The following is a 27,727-nucleotide window of genomic DNA, read 5'->3' as shown; positions in this document are numbered from 1 at the left end:
ACAAAACAAGTTGTACATCCTTGCTGAAAGAAGAATTGAGTATATTTGAGCTGGAACACTGAATGGTCAACTTACCTTTATCTAAAGGTCCCTGATTCATTCCCAGGGTTTCAGCACCTAATGTCAAGATTGACAAAGTTTGCTGTGGTTCAAGCCTTGTTCAGTTAGTTAGTTAGTTAGTAAGTACTCTCCTCTTGTTATCACCAGCATTAAAAGACCATCTATTTTGCCTTATATACCATACAATGTTGGGCCTGATCATTCTCATTGGTAGATGCGATATTTTGCGCATCCAAAACATAACCTTTCTCTTGCTGGTTGAAAACTCTCAAGCTCACTATACTACTCTGTATGCATGCGAAAACATCCATAAAGGCATTACTACAGTAGTTACATGTACAAAGAGTAAGCAAATCCAGGATATATTTGATTATAACTCATTAACACATTTTTCCTAAAGTGATAATTGTAGTACCAAAAGATTCGTCTTTGTGAGAGCTTTTTAATAGTATAATAATCTTTGATATAAGTGGTATCGTAGCCAAGATATGATCATAAACACCATACAAATATCAAACCATTAAGGAGCACAAAATGGGTTTATATTTCAGTGATTTTCACACTGTTCCCCCATGAGGATTCCTTAGGACTTTTTTTCTGTCATTGAGGACATAATAAGGAAACAAAATCTGTTGAGTTTGCTTTTGTTACAATTAGTGTGAGGTTGACGCAGTATTCTTGGTAAATACCTGTACTAGATGCATAGTATGGCAAGCACAAAAAGGAGGCTTAGAAAACAATGATATTGATAGCAATGCAGCTGCACAATTAACACATAATATATGAATTTAATAGTAAACTTACAATTCATTCAATTTTTTGTATGCATATCTGTTCATACAGCGCAGATAACTACGGTACCTATAGCACCACTATTGAAATTGGTTGCTTGGAGCATTATCTTTCAGACTCCATTCAACAGTCTACAGTAATTTGTAGAGATAGTGCTGCTCAGAAAGCAATCAGTTGTTCTCAACGAATCTTGACATGTGATTGTGCTGATTGGAACACTTTAAACATTTATATATATTGCTATAATTTGTTCTTGTTTGCTTTTCTGTGTTATACTGTAGCCATATTTATGGCTTTGTTGCCATGCCTGTACTGTGCTTTTTTGCATGTCAGCACAATTGCAAGAGTCCAGAGATATATGTAATTAATTGTATGTGTTTTTTGAACATCTTAATTGCGACTGGGCCTGCGAAAACAGGGCATGTGGGCACAAACAATACCCCATCACTCTACAGGTCTTATCGCAGCACTGGAATAGTATATTTGCATTCTGTAATTTGTATCATGATGCCAATTAAATGCTTATTAAGAACTGAAAATTGTAATGCCATAGCATAATGGTACAAAAAGTTATGAGTGATGAAAGTGTGAAAAAGTAGGCAAAACTCATGTGCCCACATGCCCTGTTATCGCAGGCCCGGTCACAATTAGTGATGGTTTACTCTTTCAATATTATATACATAAATTATGTGACCTGAATAAACTGGGTATGTGGACACAAACTGCAGATCTACATGAAGTAGGGAAATGCTGTTAAGGGGTGCACAGGAGACCTGCAGGAGGCAAGAAGTTTTAGGATAGACAGTGCTTATTTCACGAGGAAAGAGAGTTTAATTTTATGGCACACAACAAAATAATGGAGAAAGTTTTAAGGTTAGACTTTCTATAATGCATGATTGAATCTGAGGGCCTTCTGTTGCTTGTAATATTAGTTTCCAGAAACAGACTTTTTGTTGGCTGTGTGTGTTCAGTGTTAATTTTTTGAAAGGGAATGAAGCAGTGTCATGATTTATATACAGTATAAATTTGATTATCAGTTGAATGTAGTGACTGCTATATCTTAATCATGACACTTGTGTACATTTTAAATATCTGGCATGTACAATGAAGCAACATGTTTGTAAACAATATAGATCAGCTACAGCCTGCAAGTGCAAAACAAAGGTCTTATATAGCTGAAATTCTTAAGTGATGTGAATTCTTTAAGAGTCTGCTGTTCAAAACATAGATGAGAGAATTTATGGTAAAGACTTTTGTTAGGTGTACTGTACGTATTTAAATTATTATGTATGTACATGTGCAGTTAAAAGGTTGTGCACATGAAGCTATGCAACTGTATTATCTACTGTCAGCAATGTTGGTACAATGTACAATGTAGCTATACACAATGTGTGATGGGTGGGATTAATCAAAGTGATGAGATTGCAATTGATGATTGGTTTTGCCATCTATCCAATGCAAACATGTTGTTCAAGACAGCCACATGGTAACATTGTGTGACCAGCTACATGCTGGCAGGCATGTGACTTTAAGCCCTTATATTAAACTTTTAATTTGTATATTCAAGTTACAGAATGGAGGTATTCTTTTCCAGGGATGTGTGACCTATTAAGGTGGAAACTGTGAACTATGAAGCAATAGGGTAGATTGAATTTAATTCATTATGGTCAAGAACTCTTTATTAATATGGTTGAGGTAAAACTTTAACCTACATTGATGCCCAGGTATGCACGTATATTTAGGAGATATAATCACTTAGCATTTAATTTGTTTTCTTATGTTCAGATTTGGTCACACGTGTAGAATACTGGCAGCTGTAGGCTACACATATATATAGTAGTTTTTGTGTAAAATTTACTAACCCCCTTACCACTTACTGCCATGCATGCACCCTCCCACTGTGATGTAGTATCTGTGTTCTGTATAATTATAATCACCCTGATTTCCATACAGTAATTACAGTATTAAGACATTGCAGAAATAATAAATTTCATAATGAACTTCATGTGATTCAGGGGTGGATCCTGGGTATGTGGCTGGGTATGTGGCTGGATCCTGGGTATGTGGCTGCAGCTGGATCCTGGGTCCTGGGTATGTGGCTGGATCCTGGGTATGTGTATGTGGCTGTACAACTCTGTGGTGTTGAATAACTGCCTCTGCTGTGAATTTCGAGTCCTTTCATTTTAGCCAGTTTTGAGACCTCAATGGCTCAAAACTTGGCCTAATTCATCCCTTGGCCTTCCTTTTCAATTTTTGAAATGGCGGGAAACTTAGTTGTTGGCTACTTGCACAGTGGATGCTCTGGAAGGTAAGGAATTGGTGTAAAACGTGTGAAAATTTGGTACACATAGCTTCAACCATTGGCGAGCTACAACACACTAAACACTTAAAACCGGCATTTCTCGATACTTTTAAATACCGGTTTTGTCAGACTGGGTCACAAATGCAAAACTGAGCATGACCTTATACTGCTATAGCTTTGGTGTGCAGTGTTTAAGGATATAGAATGCCAGTACTTTATCACTTGGGCGTGCAGAGTGAATCCATGCTATGCATAGTTATAATGTTTTGATTGCAAGTCATTCCATTTGTATCAGTGGATTCCTGATTCCTATACCAGTTGGATAACTATCACTTACAGATGTCTATATGTGTCTCTGTGTTATGCTGTCTGTTTCCACTAGGTATATATATAGTACAAGCTTCATCCTAGGGACACTAATATAGCTATATATGCATTATCATTAATGTAGCTACTATTTTTTTTGCATAAAATATAGAGTTTTGATTCATTAAAATATTGAAAGTCTCTCAGTGGCTGGGGGCTGTGCCCCCAGACCCCTGCTTCTAGTAACTCAATACTGCTGCCCCTTTAAAAAATCCTGGCTATGCCCCTGATGCATCAGCTCCTCTTCAACAACCTCAACTGTCTATCTTACTGATAAAAATAATGTTGTTGGATCCCACTGGAAGGTTGGAGTGTAGATTTTTTCACACATCATGAAGTTGGAAGAATTGTGGAAAATGCTTACCCCAGCCTCAACATTAACCAGATTCAAGGCAGACTCTCTTTATGGAACACTAGACTATCATCTTCTAAAGACCATCTGGGATTTATCAACATTGGGTGACTATGACTACAAACTATACACAAGTTTGACTGTGATGATTTTGCAGTTTCTAAATACTCCCACAGCTAGACAATAGGGGAAGCCTTTGTGGGATAATGTGTGGAAGAAACCTGTATAGCTAAACAGAAACAGAAACATGTATAGCTAAGTAGTAGTGGTGTTGAACATCACAATTATTAGTATGCATGCTTCTTAGCCTAGTGACACTTTGTTAGCCTTAACACAAATAAAGTGTACTGAAAAGCAGAATGCAGTGAAGGGCACTAGTAGCTATTAGCTAGTCCCTTAGCAAAGTGCAACTATAATTGCATTTATGGGGTTTCTGAATTTGTTGTTGTGATAGTCAACTTATTTCTAGATCTTCCGGGTTATGAAGACTGATCTATAGCTATTAGCTAGCTACAAATACCAGCACCATAACCCACAGCATAGGGTCATATCAGAAGGTAATTGATACAGATTTTACATTCAGCATAGACAAAAGTGCTATAGTTGCCTTATAAACTTGTAGGAGCATAATTATTAAGAACTCTTGGGAATTTATATTAGGATACAGGATAGTGTCTCAGGCCCTAATAGTGAATAAAATTGGAGCCATTTATAGATATGAGGTCTATTAAAATTTTTGTCTAGTTGGAAACACTTGTTCCAAGATGGCAAGTATATACTTGAGTTATGATTCGTGTTGAGCTGACACTGTGTTTTATTTTCTATTACAAAGTGGCTTTTGACTCATATACTACAGCACATTATCTGTAATCATTCACACTTACATGAGTTAGATAAACACTTCATTTGTGATGGTTATTATACATTGTATCCGGGTGACAAATTGGCAGAAATTTGTTTACATAAACACACCAACTAACCCAAACCCACAATCACATTTCATAAGCTCCACTATAAAAAATGGTCCACTACAGTACACCTCACGGCGTTAAATAGAATTGTTGATTTTTTGGAAGGAGTATGGATAAAAAAAACCATGCCCCTAAGAGATGAACCCTCTCCATGCAGGTAGCTAAGGTAATGAGGTCCTTCTAGCAGGAACCAGTCCTCAAGCTTTGCATCTTTCCCTTTTTGATTGATTTGCAATGCTGCAGGCTAACAGCCCATGGTGGTCAACCAATCACCCCAGCTTAGCCACTCCATATTCATTTTATAAGCATGTCCTAAAAGAACTTGATTCAGTATATTTGTTATGATTAATGGACAAGTCCATAGATAGCTATCACAGAAAATTCTGTTTAGTGCATATCTGTTTTCTAAGTAATTATAACTAAACTGTCGGAGGACTTTACCAAGGATGTGAAGAATTGGTGCTAACTATTTATTCAGCACAGTATTAAACACTGTTGGTACGTACCTGTGATTTGTGAATTTTTCTACTCAAATTTTATGAGCTAGACCAGCCATTTGTGAAAGCACATACCCTTGAAAATAACATACTTATAATAATGTAACTACACTTTTAGCACATGATCTTTAAAGTGACACATTTTAATAATAATAATTATTATTATAACACACCAATCACAAGTTGTGCTGTATGCAGCAGTGCGTGTATCAGATAAGTTATAGTGCGTAGTAATAAAAATTCTATTCCTACAGTTCCTGTATACATATTGGGTCGGTCATTAACTGTCCATCTTGTTGTTAAACACATCATCGGTTGCTGAACTGTTCTGTAAACAAAAACACAATTATAATAACAATAATTTGTATTAGACTATGGTGTGCATAGTATGTTTTGAAATTTGGTCGTTAATGGAGTATTTAAAATCCAATAGATACACGCGGGTAGGTATCTAAACTGGTTAGATACCTGTGACAAAATTATTTTGTCACGTGCGCCACGTGTTTTGCTGGATCCCAGTCAAACAGCCATCACTAGAGTGTTAAGAAAACATTGCTGGATAATAGTGATGATCGTATTTATCTAGGAAGCCTACCAGTGAGTTGTTTTAACACTAATTCGATCAGGAAACTGCCATTATTGGCATGAGACCAGAGCCGCACAAGCCATAGTCTAAATTGGTTATTGCCCAAATCCACAGTATCTTTGCTATTTTAGAGACCTTCAGAATGGCACATAATCACCTCGGGCTTTTCCCTCGGTGATTATTGTGCCATTCCTCAGTCTCTACAATAGCTAAGATACCTGGATTGTGCAATAACCTACACATGTATGCTGCAGGGGTGGTAGAGCAGGCCAGAGGGGGATGTGTCGACTCGCATAATTGAGACCAATATATTTGCATACCAGTGTATACCTGGAAATTTTTACGGTATGTAATTTTCATGGTTAATAAAGCTACCATGAAATTTATCATGTGAACATTTATATGTGTTGACATGTGTACCTACTAAAGTGGGTGTGGCTCATGAAAGAAGCTTAACCGAACAGAACTGTGTCCCGAAATTTTTTGCAGTATATATATATATTTCACAGTTATGCACCTTGTCAGGATTATTGAGTTTTAAATTTCACATGAAATTCATGGATCACTTTTGCTTGATTTAAACATTTTTGTTCTTGACCACACGGCTACGAAGGACTTTACAGTAGGTATTCTAATAGAATACACTTACTCTACATCTGTTCACAAAATAGAACAGTCAATTCTCACATTATAACAATTGAGGGTCCGAGGGCCTACCATACCCCCTAACTAAAACATTATCTGCAAACTCTTATCAAAATTTCTAGCTATTGTTTGAATATATTTAGTATACGGCTTTGCAGGAAGTTAGAAACTGCTGCACTAGGAAGAAAAGATTCCAACCTTAACAGGTTTAGCTCAAAGAAAAGCAATACCAAAATAGGGTACACACCCCATTATTTGAAGCACTCCATGCATAATGGACAAACATTAGACGGATAAGAAGGTTAATATCACAACAGCCTGGCTAGTACGCAATGACAATAATTTGAATTACATTTTCATCCCTGGATTCCGCCTCTGTGGCAGCTGCAGCAGCTCCAGCACCATTATCAGTATCATTACTTGTGTCCATATCATTATTAGCTGAGGAGCTTGTTTTCTGTGGGCAGTGCACATGGCAGTAACACACAATACTTTTATGGCATTCATGGATATGGAGGGTAAGTGTTTTGGTAAACCCAAAAACAAAATAGAAAAGAGTGGTAATATATCTGTGAACTGCTAAACTAAATATTGTCCATGTAATCATAGGTTTGGAAAGTTTGGGGAGGGAAGTGGAGCCTTTACTTTATTTTAGAAAGAGTTTTAGATCCAGCATTTGTATAGATCGGGGTGTTATAATAGAGCACTCACAAACTCTAATAAAATAGCAGCTATAGCTGAAATAATGGCCGTAATTAACTAATTGAACAGTCATGAGACCGATGCTATCAAGAGTATATAATGGAGGAGGAAGAGTGTTGAGCTGCACTATACTCTGTGAAAAATGAGCCCGTAAAGTTCTATGGTATTGTTCAAACTATGTGTTGATTGGTTACTAATTATAAAGTGCAGTGGGCACACTCTGTGCATGCACATGTACACCCTGCCTGCAGCTAATGAGTGAACGAACAGTGTACAAAGTATGGCACATCATGGAGAGGAACTTGGTACAAGAGAAAGACACAGGCAGCTAACCTAACATCACCAGGAAAATTGAAGCTACCTTGGACGAATCCAGTTCCAGTTTTCATGTGCTCTGTACTATGGGTCGTCATGAATATTGTATCAACCTCGCATGTGATGTCTTCATTCAAAATTTCAACAAGGGCGCCATCTCCTGCCTCAACAGTTTTTGATAGTGAAACTGACGACACATATAGATGGAGTTTCAGCCATTGCAATTCCTTGTCGACCACCCACCTTGAACTAGTAATGTGTTAAATCTGGGTAATCAACACTGCTCAGGTTTACAAGAGGAAACGAAGGTTACTTTATGGGCTCATTTTTCACAGCCTATATATACTCTCCCTCCTCCACTATATACTCTTGATGTTATGCAATGAAGCTTCACATAAGCTTTTTCAAGCTTACACACAGTACAGAAATGGTTTCTGATGTGCACCAATTTTAAAGGCATACATACAACGAGCACACACCTCTTTCTTGTCAGGCTCATCCTGGGAAGGTTCTCTGTGTGTATATGATGACATCCTTCTCAGTAGCTGTGGCTGGCCACCAACTCGTCTCTTGTAGAACAACACGTAAGCAGCAGATGTCTGCAAGCAAAGAGAGCATACAACTATTGAATATAAACATACAGTAAAATGTCATAACTCGTAACCACTAAACCGCCTGTTTGATACTCAAATGCTCTCAACTCATTACAGTAAAACTCACCAAACAAACCAGAGGCAGAGTGAAGCATTTCTAGTAAGACACTCAGAATTTATAGATAAACTTTGAAACAATCAAGCTATAATATTATAGGCAACCTCTGATAAGAAGGCAACCCTTAGTTCTATACAGGCCATTATCAAAAAGAAAATTATAGACATCTAATTATTTCACTTTAGTAGCATAATATGGTACATAAAACACAAGGTAGATACCATCTCTCTAATTAAGAAGCACCACTACAACATCCACTAACCACAACATGGTTCTCATCAGTTTCACTGACGTGACTATCATCAAAGTGATACCACTTGCCGTTAGCATTTTTGCCATACGCAGTGTCTGAAAACATCAGAGAATATTTAAAGTAGCTGAAACAGTACAACTGCATAAAGTCTCTAACACATGCATTCACTATACATTCACTATACATTCACTATACATTCACTATACATTCACTGTACATTCACTATACATTCACTATACATTCACTATACATTCACTATACATTCACTATACATTCACTATACATTCACTATACATTCACTATACATTCACTATACATTCACTATACATTCACTATACATTCACTATACATTCACTATACATTCACTATACATTCACTATACATTCACTATACATTCATTATACATGAACAACTACATAACTTACAATGTCCTCCACCCATGCCACCATAGTGATTCTAAAGAAATGACACAGTAAGTAGTAGAGCAGTAAAGATATATACAGCCTGTACATGCATGCCAACAACATGAATACACAGTCTGAGAAAGCCGGTCTTATCGCCCAGTGAGATATGCTGGTTTTAAGTATTCAGTGTGTTTTGTTTTAGCTTGTTAATGGATGAAGCTACGTGTGCCAAAATTTCACACATTTTACACCAATTTCTTACCTTCCAGAGCATCTGCTGTACAAGTAGCCAACAAATAAGTTTCCTACCATTGTAGATAGTGTTTTTAAAACCGAAGTTGACTGTATCAAGCAAACTTCAAAAGGGGTGGGAGGTGGGGGCAGGAGGAGGGAATGTGGATGTTTAAGAAATTTTTAAAAAGGAAGGTGTAGGGATGAATTAGGCCACGTTATGGGCCATTCAGGTATCAAAGCTGGCTAAAATGAAAGGAAATTTACAGCAGAGGTCTTTATCAACACCACTGAGCAGTATAGCCACATACAGCCATCCCCAGGCTGGCTAGAGCTCCATTAGGGTTCCACACCGCATGTACAGATTGCCTCTGTGTTTGGGAAAAGCAGCCAGCAAAAGCAGACCACTCAAGTCTAGCTGATTTTGATAATGAAATTTGATAGTTTATTCATGTAGCTTTGTGCTTTTGGTGAAAAATCAAATCTGCTGCATGAGCAATAAGCTTAAGACCAGTTTTTCCAGATCCAGTCACATATACTACATGCATGGTCACATTGCTTCTTTAAACCATATACAACAACAATTATTGACATGAAGAAATCACTTACTGCAACGGCATAGAGGTCATAAATTGGCTCAGGTTCATCAGGATTAATCATCTCACTGGATAGATCCAGTGCACTACAAATGAACAAAACAGCATAAACTACTCTAATGATACCCTAATTGAGTAGTCACTACCAAAGAACTACTTGCTGAATAAGGACAAGCAGAGGAATACATATATTCACTCAAAATGACAGCTTACTGGACAGGGAAGTCTACAAGGACATCAAGCTTATCTCTCCAGTATCGGTTGTAGGTAAACCTCTTCAGGTGAATCACCAAGATCTCTGGTAGTTTCCATAAGTCAAACTTCTTGAATGCTTGTTTGTGCTCTTTGCAATTGGGACAATACCTAAGGGAAAAAGCATAATAAAGTTATCCTTTGCCATCGAGGTTTGTAGTCTGAGCATGCAGTGTGTGCCCTCCAGCAGTACTGATTGGGACCTGGTATTGACTGGAAAAGCAAATGCTAACTGTTCATATTTCACATAACAGATGAGGAAAGGAGGGAGTTTAAAAGTAAGTGCTTTGCAGCTTTCTGTTTGTTTGCAGCTTTCTGTTTGTTTGCAGCTTTCTGTTTGTTTGCAGCTTTCTGTGTGTCTCAGAGGCGTGTTCATCATATTGAGATACTTGAATAGAGCAATCAAATATTCTAATAGAGCAGTCAGGTATAAGTATAATCACTAAAACGCCGTGTTCCTAAAGGGCATGCATGCTCCCAGGTTACCAATACACTTTAGCAAAATATATTTGTGTCCCAAACTTTTTCCACTTGTGTGTGTGTGTGCATGTGTGCATTGTAAAAATAGTACGCAGCAACACACTACACACCAAGGGTCTTCCTCTCCAAGCTGTTCTTCCACAGTGAACAATTTTACACAGTCCAACAAGTTAATATTCTTCTTCTTCTCTTCAGCATGACTCTGATTCATGCTAGAGTGGTGTATCTTGAACTACAACATCAGGTAAACACATGTAGTGTATGATAGTGTAACTGACCTCAGCTTCAGCTAGGTCATAACACTCTTCTTTCCAACTAGAGTCCCAGTCACATGCAACATAAGTGTTGTCTACAGATGGACAACGAAAAGGTCATATAAATATATGCACACAAATGCTACATTTTATATCTTGGCATGCACACATATTACGGTGCATGATATTCATGAAGTACAGTAGTCATGATGCATGCTACACTGACAAAAGACGCAAGCATAGCGACGCATGACACTCTACATTAACCCAAACCCACAACCACACTTCACAGGCTACACTATAAAACCATGCTCCACTACTATACTATTGTGTGATAGTCAATATTAATTTCTTTGTGACGGTGTGAACGTTCAGTATAGCCAGCATCAGTCTCACCAGAGCCAACTTCTTTTACTAGGGGTGGGTGATACCAGAAAGTTTTGGTTCAATACAGTGAACTTTTGCTGTGGTATTGATGCATTTCAATACCGATACTGAATATTTGGAATCATTATGTTTGGTAGTTGAATAGTGTGGGCTAAAGCAAAGTTTGCCATGCAGTACAATGTTCTATATTTAGCAATTACAAAATTTTTGCAGAAATATGCAATGATTTATAGACAAAATATCACATAATCACCAGGTATCAAAATTTCCAATTCTGTATAAAAGTACTTGATACCAAAGTATCAGGGATTCCAGCATTGGTATTGATATTTTGTATTGCGACTATTGTCCACCCCTATCTTTTACCTCTGGTTCCATTGTTCTATCAAGCAATCTTCGCTAGTCCTTTTAGTTCTTGCGTGCCATGCCACACCACTCCAGTAACCCAAAACAAAGGAAATCATACTTGTATGGACACTGATGTTTCATAAAATCAGTAGCTTTCATATTATAGGGTTGCTCTAGTAGCTACGTATGAAGCTATGTAAATCTTTCCTGGGTGGATTTTTTTTAGTCTGATACCGTAACGTGATGCATATTTACAAGAGTAAATAATAAACCTACAGGGATGTATTTGCCACTTTCTACAAGGACCTTTATTTATGCATAAGACAGACATGGGGCCAAGTACATGAGTACTTATACTTAAGTACACTTAAGTACAGATTTGAAAGTACTTGTACTTTACTTAAATACTTTCTTAAATTCCCCAATGTACTTGTACTTATACTCAAGTACTTTGCTAAGTATTTGTATGTACTTGAGTACTTAAAGTACTTGTAAGTACTTGTAAGTACTGCAAACATTTTACATAGTTTGTACACAGTGGGTGTACAATGAGAATATCAAAATTGTATGAAGGTGCAGTTTACAACTTCTTGCGATTCTTCTACTGCCTTCCCCGACCTTACTGTGTATCATGTTGCCACGATTAACGATGTCGCCAATGCTGTTGTTCAAGTCAGTGCGTTTTAAAAGTTTAAGGGAGAGAATAGTTGACAAAAACCAACCCCCCTAGGCACACTTACATACTACAATACACTGAATACAGCAAATATTTTACTACAGCAAAATGTACTTGTACTTTACTTAAGTACTTCCAGCATGTACTTGTACTTTACTTAAGTACTCTCTTGATTGCTGCTGGAGTACTTGTACTTGTACTTGGAAAATTCAAAAGTACTTGTACTTTACTTAAGTACTTTTAAATGTACTTGGCCCCATGTCTGGCATAAGAGAAGTACCTCTCTTTTAACTACACACACAACTGAACCTGAAATGTAGACCACCTTGACAGACAACGTCTTTCTGCTACTATAGCAGATGGAATCAATTAAATACTGCCACCACTTTCATTTAAGCGATGCCAGGACATGTCAAGGTACAAGTGTTCACAACATGAAAATGGTGGCATAGTATATCATTTAACACACACACACACACACACACACACACACACACACACACACACACACACACACACACACACACACACACACACACACACACACACACACACACACACACACACACACACACACACACACACACACACACACACACACACTTACTATTCAATTTAAGTGGGGCATCATCATCTACCAGGTTGCGAAGCACCTGAGACCCATATCCATTGACGATACTCATAGTGAAATAATCCTCCGGCTTTGCTGCTTTCTTTTCCTCCTCTTCCTTTTCATCATCACTGTTTTTCTCTTTGCCTTCCTCCATCTTTGCCTCAGTGTTGTCATCTTCAGGTTTGTTATTGTCATTATTATTCTCTCCAGTGTCCATCGTGTCATTATTGGCATTTCCCGCCTGTTTGTCTACTTCATCATAGCCTGCTTCAGCTGAAGAAATAACAAAGTATTGAACAATATTTAGATATGACAAACGATGCATGTCATGGGTACCAACTGTATTACAGTAGAGTAATGTTAACAAACATATGTATGTACGTAGGTCTGCATTATAGAAAGTGAAAATTTTGTTAGAAAGCTTTCTTCAATAGGCATGTATGCATATATATGTACTAGTAATTAAAATATGAAGTATGGATACTGATCCAGGTAGTGATAATAAAGTAGTGCAACAAGAGACGAACGATGGTTTTATAGCATAGGTCGGTGGGGGAAATTCGCATGTTATAACGATTTTGTTGAATACCAAAGTAGGGATTTTCCCATCAAGCTATACCGTAACACCATCATTCATCTCGTTTCACTGCTTTTTATCACCTGGATCAGGATCCCTACTTCATTTTCAAATTAATAACTGTTTAAATATACTAGTTTGTGCACACATACTATATACACATCTGACTGTTCTATTAGAGTGACTGCTGTATTAGAGCATTTCAGCCTCTGACCTACCAAGGTCACTATCCCTTCACTATCATTATAAATGGAGCTAAACCAATAACGGGTGTGGTCATTGCGTTCAAATAGATTGAAAAGAGGTATGGTCTCTCCACTTGATTAGTATTAATCAACCAAGATCATTATAGGGTGTGGTCTCGATCCCATTGTGTTGTTACAGGTATCTACTGCAGGTGTCCAGTATCTGTTACAGTAGAATAAGCACTTTAAATAATCTTGCGGCATCTCAATATGCTGCTCAAGGAAAGTGTTAATATGGAAAATTAACACCTGGATATGGTTTCGTTGCATGACGAAGACAATGAACAGCCTGATTGAAGATGAAAGGAAAGACGAGGTGCAGAGGGCACATACTCGCTGGAACTCCAAATGGCACATCCCATTGGTGAAATAGCCATTGTGGTGTAAAATGGTGGCCACACACTGCTTTGTTTGGCCTCCAGCCTCGCAACCGTGGTCAGGCAGGTGGGCTGGCAGACAAAAATTGAGTTTGGGCCATTTCAAAAAACATTCTATATCTTGCTGCCTGTAAGTGTGCCTGTAAGTGTTTTCTTGCGGTATTTGATGTTAGATGGACTAATAATTATTCTGTAAAGGTAAGTTTCGTCATGTAAGATGTTTCTAGAAAGGTTTTAAAGCCAGCGTTTTTGGTGGTGCATGTTATTTTATGGGTGATCCCTACTTAAACAGTACTACTGTACTGTTTGATAAGTACTGCTTGATAAACATAAATTACTCATACACTTACATGGCTCAGTGATTTTATCTGGTTTGGCTTTGGTTTGCTTCTTTACATAACGTCTGCAGTTGAAATACAAGTACATGCATTCAGTATACACATATACATACCACACAATATAGTATATAAGATAAATGATACTTTTCTGCAGACTTAAGTCCATAAACAGCACCACATACAGACTGTACTAAACCATGAGCTCAAAACTTGGGAGCCAAAAGTTAAAGCAGGGAAGCATTCCAGAAACTTTGAATGTCAGGAGTATAATGCAATCTATGCATGTAACACACACACACACACACACGCACACCCACAAAAACACACAAAGCTTTCAGCTGCTGTGCTAGCATGGCCACACCTACCCAGCGAACCAGCACTGGGACACCTGTACACTACTCAGGTGCTGAGTCAGTGCAGGCAAATCCTCCTGGGACAGGACTAGTAATCTGCAGGGGGCTGTGCCATGTCTCACAGGCGAAGTCCCACCTGGACTTTCACCCACTAAGTAAGACATGGAGCGTCGAGCATTTGCTTCTCCAGATTACACCAGGCACCCATTGGTGTTACAGCTGGGTGGGCTGCTTCCCCAGCACACATGCACATGTACTCAACACACGGATTACACTACCTCATGTGATCAATCAAGATGCCATAGAGTGTCCGATAGGTGAGACCATCCCGAGGTACAGTGATCAGTTGAGGAACACCAAACAATTGATGGTACGTACTTGTGTAGCTTGAGCCGTAAGTGTAGTTGACGGTACGAACACTGGAATAGAGATTTTGGAGTGAGAATACACCCACAAAACACATGTGCATGCATGTACACAATCACATATATTTGTAAAATAAAACAACCTGAAAAAAAAGCCTTAACCCTTCAAGTTGCATAGGCTGATATATCGGCCATTTTTTAAAGCACGTAAAATGCACAAATATTATAAGTAATGCATGCTTAAAGAATGGCTTCTAAACAACCAGCATAGACAAGCTTGTCTAATGATTTTAACTGAAAACCTTATATTAATGGAAAGTTTATTCATTGGGCTACTTAGACAAGTATCAATAATTGTTGTAACAACAAACATTCGCTTGATATGACGCCACGAAGAATGACAATATTTCCTGTTACTTCACATGCATCGCATCAGTAGCCATTATAAAATGTTTGACACACATGAGTTTTATATGGCGTGATTTGTCATTGAACGGAGAATCGAATGGTCCTTACTAGAAACACTGTGAAGAAGTTATGAAAACTGAAGGTATGCAATGAGTTGCTTTCACGTTTTGTGACAGCTTGTATTCACGGCAAGTTTTGGCCTTATGCTGTTGCCAAAGGGTAAAACCCTAGGTACTGTTTTATTCCTTATTACATCACAGATAGAATGGTACAAATTGCGCAGCTTTAGCTTTTACCGTACAGAAGTTACAGGCTTTGTTTACAGTCAAGCATTATGGCCGAAATATCGGCCTATGCATTTTCAGTGTACTTTTATTAATAATCGCGTGCGGCTTTAAGAGTTAATTATGCATGCAAGTAAAGTGTTATAATTAAACATCACTACACAGATGGTATCAATGCAGAATAGTAGCTCAGTTATCTGATACACAAAGCATTCAGATACTGTATATTGCTACTCTAAGATCCCACCCAATTTCTCCCATAAAACTTACAACTACAGTCTGAAAGGCTCTTAATTTCAGATATGTATGTACATGAAGGTACCAGGTCTGTCCTTGCATACATACTGTAAATTATGTAAGAAAATACTGCACAAACCCACAAGTACGTACAGACACTTATGCTACACACTTACACTTTCTCTCTGTTGTACACTGGAATAACAGTAAAGTTGGGATCCTGAGCACTTGTAACATGAACCTCGTAACTGAGTGAGCGAAAAACCAACGTCCACATAGCTACAATGCACACAAAATAAGCTAACCAATAGATATCATCTCTGTCCATGATAAGACTGATATTTTCTCTGTTGTCAAATATCTTGTGGAACCGACAATTGTACACATCAATAACAACCATCTGTAGTGATGATGTAATGGTATCAGTCGTGTTCTACATAATGCTTACCCTGTCCTTGTTCACTCCTGTTTGCTTGGACACCTCAGCCGTTAATGCACTAATCTGACCATGTTTAGGAACAGTGATCTTCACCTGTGTGTTGTTTGTACAAACAAAAAGTCCAAATCAAAACACCCATCATTTAAATGTGTCAACTTTCTTGCCACTGCATACAATATTTTGAATAGGGATCAGTCCAGAGGTACACCACACCATACACAAAACACATACACTAGACCTTTTCAATTCGCTGTGTTGGATCATTCTTGACCAGATAGATAACCAGTTCTCTTGTCTTCTTGATTGGCATTGGCAACGACATGTACATGAATGGGTCAAAGATTCTTGACACCTGAAATGAAGAGATGTACATATTTTACGAGTATGTATACGTATTTCAGAAATTCAGACATACATGTATGTACTGTACAAAGCACACTGTAATTTGAACAAGATTGCGGACTCATAAGGGCACAAACTATATTATATTTGTAGTATATATGCAAGCATTTTAAATACAACTTGCAATTGAACTAGGCATTTATTTAAATACAAGTTCTCCTGAGGTAGGATTTCTTTTAAATGCTAAACAAACGTTATATAATGGGCTTACACTTGAATAATGATGCAAAATGCTCGCTATATGCACAGCCTCACCTTCTTACAGTCAGGACACACCAGTGTTGACTTCAACTGCCCCTGGAATAACATTACCACTACTGACTTGTTCCGCATCAAGTACTTTTTCCATGCCTCTTCAGCGATCTCCTAGGATAACACAACAAACACAATTGTGCAAATACAACTGAGTGAGACAGTGTTAGGATTTGTACTACAGAGAATCTGCAGGTATTCATATAGTTTTTTTTTTGAGGGGGGAGGCGATATAGTAAAAAAAAATACCGTATAGCTGGTAATTTTCGAAAGGTTTTTATTTTCGGATATTTCGAAGAGGCCCTTCTCTTCGAAAATAAATTCCCACATCCGGTTGTTTTTCAAAAATAAATTCCCACAAGCGCCAAAGCAACCGTCCAACTTTCGGCGATTCGTTCATGTATTCTTCGAGTTTTAACTCAGTATTGCTGATGATAATGGGTAAACTGTATCATTACTGTACCAATAACCAGAAAACAGGTTCCAGAATGGGAATTGATGCCGTCTGCTCTAGAATCTATGGTAGGATAGCTCAAGGGATAGATAGCTATGATCGAGCGTGATCGTGCCAGTGAATTCACTCCACCTGAGACTCCCTCAGTCTTCTCTCCAGTGCACAGGAATGGGGATTATTCCATCAGTAAGTCAGTTTTCGGCAAACATTCACGCATCTTCATAATTTGTGACATGGATTTCCGTTTATTTGAAATCCATCCGGACTTCGAAATATGCACTCTTCGAAATTAAAATCTTTCGAAATTCAGATATTGCTTCTTGTGCGAAAATTTCTGTTTCAAAAATAACCCACTATACGGTACATGGAAGCTTTTCTTACGCTAAATTCAGAAATGTGCAGACACTTGACATAAAACAACTCTACTGCTTTGCAATAAATACCTTGTCACTTCTTCCCTCGCTCTTGATATCCATGTCAACATATGGTTTCTTCTTCACCTGATTCAGGTCCTCATGTAGACCATCCAATAGGAAGGCTAACAATTCCTGGGAGTCATGCTAAAGGGAGACACAAAAAACAGTCACACAACTGATTGTGGGTTTCAAAAAATCTAACAAGTACCATAAAAACTACATACTACTCCGATACAGTTTGTCCCGCTGTAACAATAGCTCTATAGTGTCAAACTGAAAGCAAGCAGTAACATACACACATATGTACAGACACATATGTGCAGTATTGTTAACTTCACACACACATATCTCGTTGTAGCTCACCTGAGCATAGCCGACAAACTGAGGGGCAAACTTTCCAATTGTAGCCTACCAGAATAAGATAAAGTACAGTATGTCACACTACATCATTATCTTCATACTAAAACACTTATCAATGTCAAGCCTCACTCCTGGACATAGGTGGGGATTTGTGCATCTTTTGTTGGAATTTAACGTCCCACAAGTGGGAATTTTTCAATAGTAAATATTTTTTCATGGAATTTTGAATAACATTAAAATCACCATGTTTTGAACTTTTTGACAGACTGTTACAATTGTACAAACAATTGTAGGCTTATTGCATGGAGGTTACACAAAGTCACCACGTTCCCCCAGGGTGGTGGGTGCATCTAACGTGGGGAATTGTATTCCTGTGGGGTGAGTCTTTTGCACTATTTATTGTGCAAATCCCTGGGGGGGGGATGGGGCTTTACAATAATAGATGCATAACACAAAAATTAACAAACTTAGCCACTGGAAAAAGCAATTCGATTACTGCAGCCGATTCACAAGAGCATTCTAGCTTAATACAGTATGTGAATTGTATGTAGACTAGTGTTGCCACGATATATCGATATTCGATATAACAAGGTGGTGATATGATATGATATAGCCAATCAGTTATATCGATGGTTGCGCAATAGTTGCGCCGCTTAGTATAATGATGTGGGGGAGGCCAGACATATGGTATTTGGCATTTAATTAAGTTGTGTGTTGATGGTGTAGTGTGGTAAACAAGCCAACCCCAAAGTAAACTGGGAGGTTTTAAGGTTTCTATGTAGTGCCAGCCACTTGTCTCAACTGTAAAGCAGAAGCAAAATGCATTTAAAACCTGATAAACGAGAGTAGCTTTTGCTTGTGGTATACATTTAAACTTACAATGAATATGTTTGTCTTGCAAATGTTATAGTTAGTTCTATATCGTGATATATGTTCATATCGTGATATAAACCTTGGTGATATATGATATAGAGTTTTTCTATATTGTGGCAGCACTAATGTAGACTTGTACTAATGTATAGCTACAAGCTACAAGGACTGTGGTGGTACATATCTAACTGTGTGTGGTGTGCGTGTGTGCTTCTAATTTGCATATTTGTTCTTTGGAAGAGCAGCTGGTTTAAGCACCACCATAACAAGTAGCATAACGTGATACATACACTTTAAGATGTGCAAATACTGACCTTCAGGTTACGAGGGTGGGTGTAGGAGGTCTTTCCACTCCACATTTCATGAAGAAGACTACCATAAGCTTTAGCCAAGTTCCCTCCCATCCCCAAGGGGTTCTTCTCATTGATGTGCTTACGATACGCATCCTCTGTGAGGGAAGGGCACAGTAACACTATGATATAAAATACACTGCAGGCAAAACCATTTTAACAATTAGCTACCTATATGCACAGAGAATTAGTATTCAGCTCGCAAAGTTAGTGCAGTCCATTTTTTCAAAGAAGTGAAAATGAAAGAAAGTGGCTGTCTAAGCAAGACCACACAAACATAGTAAACAAAACTGCAACAAGCTTACGATTACACATCTCCCAACAGGGCAAGAGACACAACAGATAAATAGTGTTTATAAAAATGACTACGCAAGTCCAAAATCAAATAGAAAACTAAGCAACTGAACTTATTTATACTCTGTGTCACAGTAATCTCTCTAATCTTTACCACACAAATATACAGTTTAGTACTATGGTAATCGTACAACATGGTATATAGTACACAATAGTGACTTACTCAAAAAGTAGTCCGTCAAAGTGTAAGTATTGCTGAGACACTGAAAAAAGATCAATTAGAAGCATAACAACATTTACATGACATACTACACATGTAGGTATACACACATGTACATGTGTACATACGTACGTATGTATACACAGACAGACAGACACACTCACTACACACACACAAACAAACATACGTACGTACCTGGAGAGCAGAGTTCATAAAGCAGGTGTTCCCAAGATTACTAAGGCCACACACACCAGGTTCAGATGGTTGGTCATATCCCCAATAAGATGAAGAACTCATTCCACTAGTAGTGGACCTCATGGAAGAGCCAACTGAACTAGACCTGTAATAGAATGACCATGTAGTACATTATGTGTCCTACAGACCTTCAGCACTTGTGCTGTAAAGCATTAATAAATGTGTGTAGGTGAATGTACATATGCATATACAGTACCCTGGTGCCACTTTCCACAAGAGCCAAAACTAATAGTAATCAATATTTAGACTATGATATAGCTCATTTAGAGGGTTACTAAATCACTTAGTCACCTGACATGCTCATTTAGCCACCTACACATGTTCATTTAGTAACCCGCCCTCAGGCAATTTTGTACGTGAAAAATAATTATAACACGAAAGGTACACTGGAGTACTTGATAATACTGTAATACAATTCTTCTCTGTGTTCTGTGAATAATTCTGGAGAAATAGTAGACTAAGCGGCATATCTACTATAGCTCTAGCCGTTACTATAGTTACCGGTCGAATATTTATTTTTGTGGGCGCTGTAAGGACTTCAGGAAGAAACTGTTCTGCTGTTCTGCATTGCTCTTTCACGCCACCCTAATGCTCTGGCTATAAAGGTATGTACTTTAAACCATAGTCTAAATAAGTTAGACACCGCGACCAACGCGAACTAAGCGATTTAGTAACCCCTCTGGCCCTTAGTAGCGCCCTCGCTGCGCTCGGGACGCTACAGCCTCAGGCCATCAGGGTTACTAAATCGCTTAGTTCCCTTGGTCTTGGTGTCTAACTATTATTTATCAATTCAGAGAAGTTGAGCTCGATACTCATGCACAATTTTTGCTTTCAGCTGTGCCCACATTTTTAATGCACTAACAGAAGAAGTGTGGTGACCCAGTACTTGAGATGATGAGATACGTAAGTTTGATTCATGGCCAGTACATTAGTGTTGCATCGATAATCGGTTGAATAATTGGTAACAACCAATATTAGATAATTTTGCAAATATTGGTATCAAGCAGAAACAATTAGATGATTAACTGAAACCCTTAATCAATCAGTAACGATGGTAATAAACACGTGACAGTAAAGATAGGGTTTCCAATTTAAAAATTCGACTTCTTCAAAATAATTTGCTAACTGCTGTTACATGTTGGACTAACTCTCACTTGAATACAGCTGCAGTGGCAATAAATTCCATTGCCTTCTTGGGGTAGAAATCGATCGAAACTTCTGCAAAATCCGACATTACGAGCTGTAACTCTCAGAAGCCTTGATCCTTTATCACAATACTGGAGTGCAACCTTCCTCCTCCACCTAAAAGCATTGGTAGTTTGATTGGTGAGATTGGTTTCTTGTCGCTGCATCATTTGAGCACGATTTTGGGCTCCAAAAACAGGTTTTCGTCTACGGACACCAAACGATTGATAGCCCAAACTTCCTCACACCACAGTAGTCATCATCCATCGACAAAGAAGTCACATACGAAGTTTGGTTAAGTTGTGACATCTCTAACCATCTGGGTGAGCATGATATAGGGCAAAATTTACTGGTAATCACACCTTCACTACATAACTTGTCCACTCAACTGTTTAAAAATAGATATCTCAGTATAAAACAACTGTATGATCCATAAAGTATACTAATAGCGAAGTTATAGTCGCCGCAATTCAGCTACAAACGCACTTAGCCTAGTTCCAATCAGGCTCATCGTGTGACTCTCGATGTGACTAGGCTTGGGTGTGGTCAGTAATGATCCACTGCCTACATTTATTTGTTTATTATTACTGGGCAGGCAATATTTGGATTGAGAGATAAGATCACAGTTGTTGTAGCACTGCAAAAGACATCAAATGTTTAGATGGGAGAAATTACGCGGGCTTAATTGTAATTTTTCCTTAGCGCCATTAAGTTTTATTTTATGATTCCTGATGACGATAACCTCACTTCTAGCTGTACTTTAGGGACCATACAGTTGTTTTACGTAAAGATTTCTATTTTTAAGCAGTTGAGTAGGCAAGTTATGTAGTCAAGGTGTGATTTCCGGCTAATTTTGCCCTATATCACGCTCACCCAGATGGTTAGAGATGTCACAACTTAACCATACTTTGTTTGTGACTTCTTTATCAATGGATGATTACTACTGTGGTGTGAGGAAGTTTGGGCTATCAATCGTTTGGTGTCCGTAGACAAAAACCAGTTTTTGGAGCCCAAAATCGCACTCAAATGATGCAGCGACAAGAAACCTACCTCACCAATCAAACTACCGATGCTTTTAGGTGAAGGTTTACTCATAGAGGAAGCCAGTATTGTGATAAAGGATCTAGGTTTCTGAGAGTTACAGCTCATAATGTCGGATTTTGCAGATATTTCGACTGATTTCTACCCCAAGAAGGCAATGGAATTTATTGCCACTGCAGCTGTATTCAAGTGAGAGTTAGTCCAACATGTAACAGCAGTTAGCAAATTATTTTGAAGAAGTCGAATTTTTACATTGGAAACCCTAGTAAAGAAATATGCACCTAGGTCATTCGAATAGCACTTGATCTTGTATATGCAGAAAGAGCGATATGAAAGGTAAGACAAAACAAATGACTAACATTTTAAGCAGTAATGTGCACGATGACTGACACCATCAAAATTACATAAGATGAATTGTAAACAGCTATATACATATGTGGAAACTGTTGTTAACAATGTGAATATGGTATTTGGTGTGTAGTTAGTGATCACAGTGGCTAGAACCCAAATAGTGCACAAGTGTCCCAGTGCTGGCTTACTGTGTAGGTGTGACTGTACTAGTACGGTGGACGAAGGGTTGCTTTGCTTGTGTGCGTGGGCACGCAGCATAGTGAAGTAGCTTGAGCAGTGGCCTAGTGATTACAATCGAAAGGTTTCAGGTTCAATGCACAGTGATGCCAAATTGCTCTTGTTGTTTCCTTGAGCAAGAAACATTACTCAAGCTGTTTAAATAGGTACCTGGTGGCCTGGTGTCAACTGCCTACCCAGCTGTAACATCAATGGGTACCATGTGTAGTAAACTGGGAAGCAAATGCTCAACTGTCCACGTCTCGCTTAGCGGATGAAGGTCCAAGTGAGACTTCGCATAATCACACCTTCACCTGTGAGACATACTTATGCGAGTTACTAGTCCTGCCCCAGGAAGATTTGCCTGCATTGACTCATGGTACCTGTCTACCTGAGTAGCGCACAGGTGTCCCAGTGTTGGTTCACTGGGTAGGCGTGACTGCGCTAGCACAGCAGCTGAAGACTTTTGTTTTGCTTGTACATGTGTGTCTCACATGTGTGTAGTGGTAAAGAGTGTATCACAAATATTTTCATATACTCACATGGATGATGACGTGCCATGCCCAGTTGATGCTCCTCCAACATCACTAGATCGTACTGATGACATCTATAGACAAGCAAAATTATCCACTAACAATAAAGAATTGATGCTCACGTTAGCTCCAGTATAAGTAGTAGTCTCTCGAGGCCAAGTGCCATCATCTTTCTTCTGCTCTAACAGCAGCAACTGAGAGAGAAATTTAAGGAAACAGAATAGAAGCATACATACATACATACATTCACACATGCTTACACAATAAACAGACACACACTACACATCTTTACTGCAGACCCAACAGTCCCAAAAGTTCAACCAAACAAAGCTAGGGATACTGAGTAACCCATTTACATACAAGGTTGTTCATCAACTGACCATGCTAGAGTGTAAGCATGATGTTAGGCCTGTTGTTGGCTTGCAAGGACAGCAAGAGGAAGTCTCCTGACCTTGCTCAGTCTCTACCTGGCAGGTGTGCTAACTTTAGCTGCACCAGTATACAGGCCCACAATGAGGACACTGGTAGAGTATGCACATATACACCACATACATATGTGCACACACGAACTACGCAGGTACACATACTAACGTACACACTTACATAAACACGCATACACAAACACACATACACAGACACGCACACACACACACACATGCACATACAGCTTGCACATATGCAAACATGCACACACATACGCAAACACGCATGCGCGCATGCACACACACCTGGTTAGTATACAGTCCAGCATCTTGTATGGACTCATCCAATTTGGACAAAAGGTCATAAGTGCTGAGCATGTACTTGTGCCACACACGACACTCCTTCTCTTCAGGAACAGAAAACGTCTCCTTCATCACCTTCATAAGATCAGCTGGAACAGCAAAGACACCACTTCTAACTTCAAACATACAGTTAAAAGCATACACCACCAACACAGGCACAACAGATATGGTACAGAAAACTTTCAGTAGGGTTTACAGAACTATAAATCTATTCCCCAAAAGCTCATACAATATAGGTGAGTATATGCCACTTGTTATACCTATGTAATTGACTTTATACTACTTAGACACTAAGACCAAGGGAACTAAGTGATTTAGTAACCCTGATGGATTAAGGCTGTAGTGTCCCCCGAGTGCAGCGAGGGCGCTACTAAGGGCCTAAGGGGTTACTAAATCGCTTAGTTCCCATTGGTTGCGGTGTCTTACATATTTAGACTATGGTTTAAAGTACATATCTTTATAGCCAGAGCATGAGTGTGGGATGAAAAAGCAATGCAGAACAACACAACGGCTTCTTCCTGAGTCCTTACAGTGCCAATAAAAATAATCATTTGACCAGTAACCAGAGTAACCGCTAGAGCTACAGTAGATATGCCACTTAGTCTACTATTTTGTCCAGAATTATTTGCAGGACACGGAGAAGAAGAGTATTACAGTATTATCAAGTACTGCAGTGTGCCTTTCGTGTTATAATTATTTATCATGTACAAAACTGCTTGAGGGAGGGTGACTAAGTGAACATGTGCATGTCAGGTGACTACGTGATTTAGAAAACCTGTAAATGAGCCGTACCATAGTCTAAACTTATTCAATGCAGTACACACTGCACTCACCTACAGTGTCCGCTCTACTGAATTTCTTGGTCTGAAAAGCATCCACATCTGGATGTAGTGCAAGCTTGAATTCTACGAGGTACACCTCAACTTTGCAGTGTTTAACGTATAGTCCGTGTTCCACTACTTTGCGAGGAATAGCTCGTGATGATTCCTCTATTCCATACCAGGCCACAAACTTCTTCCACACTTCTTCTGGCACCAGAGAATAATCCAAATCTTCCATCAAGTGATCTTTCAAAGTATCTCTATCTCGATCTACACAAGCAACACCCCACATACATTAATAATGTACATATGTAAATTGTAGCATATAATGTGCCAGCCAACTAAAGATTGGATCTGAGCTACATATATAGGTACACAAAACACAGCACTGATTATTCATTAATACATTTCAATGGCCAATTGTTAAATCTGGAACTGGAACATACACTACCAAATCACGTAAGAAAAAAATCAAACCCAATGCTTTTGCAAGTCAGCATTTTTGCACAAAATAAATATGCACAAGATACGTATCACTAAACAAGATAAAACAAATAGCTAGAGTTCCTACAGAGATTAGACATAGTTACTAGGATCACTGCAACTGAGAAGGGATATAGGCTAGTTGGCAAATCCATTTTTTGAATCACTACTTAACACTTATGCTGGGATATACCACAATGCATTGTACAAACATTTGCCAATTGTCTACACCCAGGGTAATAGCATTTTAACACTCATACAGTCTAGACTTCACTACATACTGTATTGCATTACCTTTGAACAGTGCTGAGGTGTCCACAGGCCCTGGATGGGCAGAATCAGCTCCCATTTGTGCTTGGTCCCATGCCTCAAAGCCAACATATTTCTTCCACAGCTTAAACCATCTTACATCCAATAGGTACCTGGAAACAGACACACCTTAACAAAACAGTTTTAGGGAGTCCATTAAGGACAGTTGGTTATAAGGACGTAGGGTAATACTGCGAATCACGCCTGACACTAGTGCTCGTTAAATAGAATAAAGAAATGCGCACAAGGAATCTAAGGCCACTCTTTGAGATATTTTATTACCAACATCTTAATAAAATAACGGAACCCTAAAATATCCTATACGGTATTGGAATAGCGCCATTTAATGCTTTCATGTTCAACGTACCACAGGTCGCCTTTCTCCAGTCGTTTGTGTAGTTGCGGACTAATTTCATCCTTCTGTGCTGAACATCCTGGAGCCTTCTCTGAATCACCTATCTCTTCATCAGTTGGAGGAAGGTGCTTGTTAGAATCGTCAGCGGGAGAATTCGAGCCTTCCTCTACTTCAACCTTTTCGGGCATGGTAAAGTAGTAGTGTAAATGTTGAAAGAGTTTTTACTGTAAATAGACTTTCTAGTGAGTATCGTATTCCGAAGTAACTCCTGACAAAATTAAAACCCACAATTAATGATTTTGAGCGAAAAATGCATTGTTGATGCATTTCCGGTGCTGCGGTGAGACTTAAAATTCTCGGAATTTGTAATTAGTAGTACTAAGCATAGATAATATATATATATTAGGCCAATCCAAATAAATTCTCTGTTTCCCGTCCACCGCCCGCATCTGGTTACTGCCAACTCTAAATATTCCGTTATTTTCCGGTTATTCTTGCATACTGATAGGCTCATTAAAAGCTATCTTGAAACAGTGTCAGCAGTGCTATCAAGTCAGCACAAACTTCATGTTTGAGTTATTTTTGCAACTTACAAAGAAGGAACAAGCTTAAGCATGCTTTTATGCAGCCTTTTCAAGGCCGGAGGAGACGGTCCGGTTGGTCAGGCTTGAACCAACTAGCTGACCAGCTCGAACTACATTACTCTCATGCAATTTTTGGACGATCACATCTACATGTAGCTACGTACATTTTCAGTACAGATGTTGTTGAAAATGCACGACACGAGTAGTTACCTAGTTTCTCAGCGTAACTAAAGCACAGAACTACACGTATAGTACCTCCGATTACTTTACAGTACAGCATAGCATTCGTATCGTTTCGTACAGAAATTGTGGGTTCTACGTACAATATCACGTGTGTCGGCACAGTTGGCATTTATCACGTGTAAGGCAGGTGCCTTCTTTGATTCTAAACCAGCACACTTATATCACAATTCAATCTTTATAATATAATCATTAGCATTCCTTGGCTTGTCTCTCTTGGCTTCTTTTACTGGGCAAAGGGCTGGCAGTGACAAACCAGATGACTCATTCCACGGCAAGAAGCTGTACACCCATACATTACATGGTGGCCATCTGGATGAGATATTGAGCAGAAATCACTCCTCTTCAACTACCCACTCGTCCTGTCGAGATACTGAGCAAACTCTCAGTCTCACCCACCATCACGCCATTTTCGAATACTGATTGATCTCGTGACTGTACATGTCCACCAGTATATTTACGTGATGATCCATTCACTTCATACAAACCAGTATAGTAGTACAGTATGCTGTAATTTGTAGCTGTGTAGCTTTTT

At 38.7% G+C, this 27,727-nt stretch overlaps 1 protein-coding gene across 2 annotated transcripts; it reads right to left on the bottom strand.

Annotated features, from left to right (window-relative positions):
- Positions 1-5,467: 5,467 nt before the first annotated feature.
- Positions 5,468-26,679, bottom strand: LOC136252213 (ubiquitin carboxyl-terminal hydrolase 4-like). 2 transcript variants are annotated; one of them, XM_066044603.1, is made up of 28 exons: positions 26,381-26,679; positions 25,999-26,126; positions 25,234-25,491; positions 24,344-24,489; positions 23,738-23,809; positions 23,625-23,689; positions 20,230-20,374; positions 20,038-20,077; positions 19,485-19,618; positions 18,304-18,348; positions 17,968-18,084; positions 17,074-17,184; positions 16,655-16,768; positions 16,426-16,509; positions 16,283-16,377; positions 16,154-16,225; positions 14,962-15,102; positions 14,343-14,395; positions 12,788-13,066; positions 10,794-10,864; positions 10,626-10,747; positions 9,997-10,146; positions 9,797-9,869; positions 8,978-9,008; positions 8,562-8,647; positions 8,068-8,187; positions 6,924-7,028; positions 5,468-5,668 (listed from the first exon to the last, which is right to left on the bottom strand). In XM_066044603.1, exons 1-28 carry the CDS (start codon positions 26,554-26,556, stop codon positions 5,621-5,623), a joined length of 3,081 nt encoding a protein of 1,026 aa, XP_065900675.1. In that variant the 5' UTR covers positions 26,557-26,679; the 3' UTR covers positions 5,468-5,620. The 2 variants fall into 2 exon arrangements, with proteins under 2 accessions (XP_065900675.1, XP_065900676.1); XM_066044604.1 differs by lacking the exon at positions 25,234-25,491 and having other exon boundaries at positions 26,381-26,678.
- Between the last annotated feature and the right edge of the window lie 1,048 nt (positions 26,680-27,727).

The sequence above is a fragment of the Dysidea avara genome, chromosome 4 (assembly GCF_963678975.1).
Source record: "Dysidea avara chromosome 4, odDysAvar1.4, whole genome shotgun sequence".
NCBI lineage: Eukaryota > Metazoa > Porifera > Demospongiae > Dictyoceratida > Dysideidae > Dysidea > Dysidea avara.
This window is presented reverse-complemented; position numbering and strand designations above follow the sequence as displayed.